The sequence below is a fragment of the Octodon degus genome, unplaced genomic scaffold (genome assembly GCF_000260255.1).
Source record: "Octodon degus isolate 3935 unplaced genomic scaffold, OctDeg1.0 scaffold00093, whole genome shotgun sequence".
NCBI lineage: Eukaryota > Metazoa > Chordata > Mammalia > Rodentia > Octodontidae > Octodon > Octodon degus.
The window spans coordinates 2587388-2591141 of NW_004524669.1; the positions used below are offsets into that span (position 1 = coordinate 2587388).

General features: G+C 35.5%; 1 protein-coding gene across 1 annotated transcript in view; it reads left to right on the forward strand.

Annotated features, from left to right (window-relative positions):
- Positions 1 to 3754, forward strand: part of Larp4 (La ribonucleoprotein domain family member 4) — a 71045-nt gene that overhangs the window by 31326 nt on the left and 35965 nt on the right. Inside the window, exons 3-4 of the mRNA XM_012516166.2 lie at positions 490 to 645; positions 1202 to 1277. Of these exons, the coding sequence (XP_012371620.2) occupies positions 490 to 645; positions 1202 to 1277 (232 nt within the window). The remainder of the gene's footprint in view (positions 1 to 489; positions 646 to 1201; positions 1278 to 3754) is intronic.

The window sequence follows — 3754 nt, forward strand, 5'->3', positions numbered from 1 at the left end:
ACTTGCAAATTTGAAGGGACCTTGAGTAAGACCCTGTCTCAAAAACTTTAAGAAAAGGGCTGGCTGGGAGCCAGTCATGGTGGTGCATACCTATAGTCTTAGCAACTCAGGAGGCTGAGACAGGCAGATGACTGGAAGTTGGAGGGCACACAGTAAGTTCACAGGCAGTCTGAACTACATTAATACCTGTCCCAAGAAACAAAAACAGGGAAAAAAGAAAAAGGCACTGAGGAACTGACTCAGGGTGAATGAGGCCCCAAATTCAGGCCCTTGTGCTAGCACGGAATAAAAAACAAAACCAAAAAATGCTAGGTTGGTTATATAGCTCAGTGGTAGAGTGTTTTCCTAGCATACATAAGATCTCCAGGGCTCTGAAGAAAGTAAAACCATGTGAACATTTTTCTCACTGGTAGAATTCCTTGGAATGTTATTATAGAAGATATACTATCTCTGGAGATAGGATTAAAATAATACTTATTTTTAATACAGGCAATACAGAGCTTTCAGAAGATATGTGTAAAGAATATGAAATGATGTATTCTCCATCTTGTGAAACCACAAGAAATACTACTGGCATTGGAGAACCAACTGAGGGGATGATTTTAGGACCAGAAGATATGAGTTACCAAATATATGACATTTCTGGTAAACTTTTGTTTTTATTGCTACAATGAAAATTTAACACACACACACACTCACAAGTCAAAAACTATTAGGAAAGGAAAAAAAGAAAGACTATTAAGAGATTAAAGAGCATGACTGACATCAAATCTAACAGTAGAAGAGATGTGTGGTAGTTACATAAATATATTAATTAGGCTAATTTCTGTTTTCAGATGTAGAATATGCTCACCTTTTGTTCTTATAGTTGCTATTTAGTTGCTGTTTATGGAATTTTACAGTAGTTACAATGTCTGTTAAATGTGACAGGAGGTATTTTGCAACATAATAGCCAAATACTTTCAATATTACATCTAAGTCCTTTGCTAATTTCTTGATAAAGTAACTTTAATATGTACCTATCCAGAAAAAAGGATAAGTTGAGAGAAGTTAGATGTTGGACCCTGTGAGTTATAAAAAAATTTAAATACTACAGTATCATAGTAAATATTAATTTGTGGAAGACTTTATGACTGAGTACAGCATGTAAATTTTACCTATGATAACTTAGTATTAACTTTTCTTTGTTTTCTACCATCAGAAGAAAATAGTTCTGCAATTTCTACAGAAGATCTAAAAGAATGTCTAAAGAAACAATTAGAGTTCTGTTTTTCAAGGTACAGAATCTTTTTAATTGATACATCTACTTTTTTAGATAATTTGGTTAGTATCTGTAAAATGCCTATGAAGTATAACAGAATGGTAGATATTCTTTCCCTTTTTAAAATTAACCGGTTTTTAAATCACTTCCTTTAAGGGACCGGGGAGATGGCTCAGTAGAATAAGTGCTTCCCTGGTAAGCGCAAGGGCCTGAGCTCAATTCCTGGTTCCACAAAAAAAAAAAAAAAAAAAAAAAAAAAACTTCATTTAAGTGGTAAATTTTGGTATGATTTTTTTCCAGTATATTTCTTCTATATCTCCAAAAACATAATTTTGTAATTTATCTAAGCTTTTTAGTTTTTCCAGTGGAGCTCTGTGTATGATCAGCCACATTGTATTTACAAATGTGAATCTGTTCAAACCAGCCAGGCAGTTCTCATTTGTAGCTCACCAAAATTGTGTTTAGTTTATAACAGGTATCACTCATAAATAGGTAAGTCTTAGATGTTATATCCATTAATTTGATTTACTTTAGGCAAGATATAGTTTATTCAAGAGTTTTGACACTAATTGATAAAGAGTCTGTGGAAAATAAGGAATGATTTAGATTAAAACTTTTAGGCAAGGCATGGCATTTACAAATGTCTGATTTTGATACTAATATGTTCTTGTATGTTGAAATATGAGTTTAAAGTTCACTGGTATCTTCTGTACTCCACTCCCAATAAATAATCACTACCTGTTGACTTTGTAACCTGCGAGGGAGTGCTATATTTTAATAGAGTTTAAATGTACAAGCCTTTGCACTTAATTAAGTCTTTGCCATTTTTGAAACATGTACATGCCTTTTTAAACATTGAACAAAAGTAGAATACATACTCTGCTGGGAAATACAGAACAAGAAAATAATAATCAGCTTAGCATGTTTGTTGAAAACTGCTGTGGAAAAAAAATTAAATAAAATAGCATATACAGGGAAGAGGGGAACCCAGAGTGCTTGTGTGGTTGGATTTTTTACAAAGATGGTTAAGTCAGGCCTCTTTGAGAAGAAAGCTTTTAAGAACGAATTTCTAGTTCTTTTTAGATAATCTGGCTCAACAAATATTTGATAGGAAAAAGGCAAGAATTTGATTTACTTCAGTTTGTTAAGAAAGATTTTAGATGTAAGATACAAATGCTTGCTGTGCGTGGTGGCACATGCCTATAACCCCAACACTAAGAAGGCTAAAGCAGGAGGATTGCTGCAAGTTCAGAGGCAGCCTGTGGGGGGGAGGGGGGAGGGGGCGGGGGGCGGTGCTTATATTCCTTACAAGAATTTTTAAAAATCTTTTAAAATTTTATTTATTTGTATAGGATCTTGTTACACAGGTTGGACTCATAAGTGTCCTAGCTCAGCCTCCCCAGTGCTGGGATTACATGCTTGCACTACCGCACCCGCTTTCAGTGGTGGTCCTGCATAGCATGAGGTACCAGGGATTGAACCCAGATCCTTGTGCTTGGCCAGGCAGATGCTTAGATCACTGAGCTATCTCGCTAGCCCTTCTTAAAAGAGTTTTGTCTTAATTTTAAATGCATATTTTAAGTTGTAAAGGTTTGCTTCTTTAAAAAAGTAAACATTCATGAGTTAAAATCTTAGCTCCCAGCATAGTGGTACACACTTAAAATTCCAAGCACTCTGAGAGCCTGAGACAGGAGGATAACAAGTTTAAGACCAGTCCAGGCAACTTAGTGACTTTGAAAGATCCTGTTTCGAACTAAAACATAAAAAAGGCCTAGATAGGTTCAGTCTTTGATCTTTGACAAAGGGACCAAAACATACACTGGAGTAAAGATTGTCAGCCACTTTAACAAATAAATGGTGCTGGAAAAACTGACTGTCCACATGCAGAAGATGGAATCTTGATCCACATTGTTCATCATATGCTGTACTAAGATCACATGGTTCAAAGACTGAAACATTAAAAGAAAAACTTAACCTGCTGGAAGATCAGATAGGTAACACTCTTGAAGTTCATAGGGGAGAATTTTCTGACTGTAACACCAGTTGCATGAAGAAATAATCAAGCATCAATCTAAGAGATTATATCAAATTAAAAATCTGCACAGCAAAGAAAACAATGAACAGAGTGAAGAGGTAGTATATACAATTGGAAAAAGTTTTGATAGCTACTCCTTGGATAGGATTAATATCTAGAATATACAAAGAACTCAAGAAAATTAGACCCTTCACAATAAAAGATTCAGTCAAAAAATGAGCAAATAGGGCTGGGGAGATAGCTCAAGAGAATAAGAGCTTGCCTGGCAAGCTCAAGGTCCCGAGTTCAATCCCCATTACCACAAAAAAAAAACTCCAGCAAATAAAAGGAATAGATACTTTTCAGAAAGAAATACATAAAAAATGTTCAGGGCTGGAGAGATGGCTCAGTGGTCTAAAGCACCTACTTAGAACAAGCTTAGCAAAGCATCAGGGACCGCGGTTCAATCCCCCAGCACC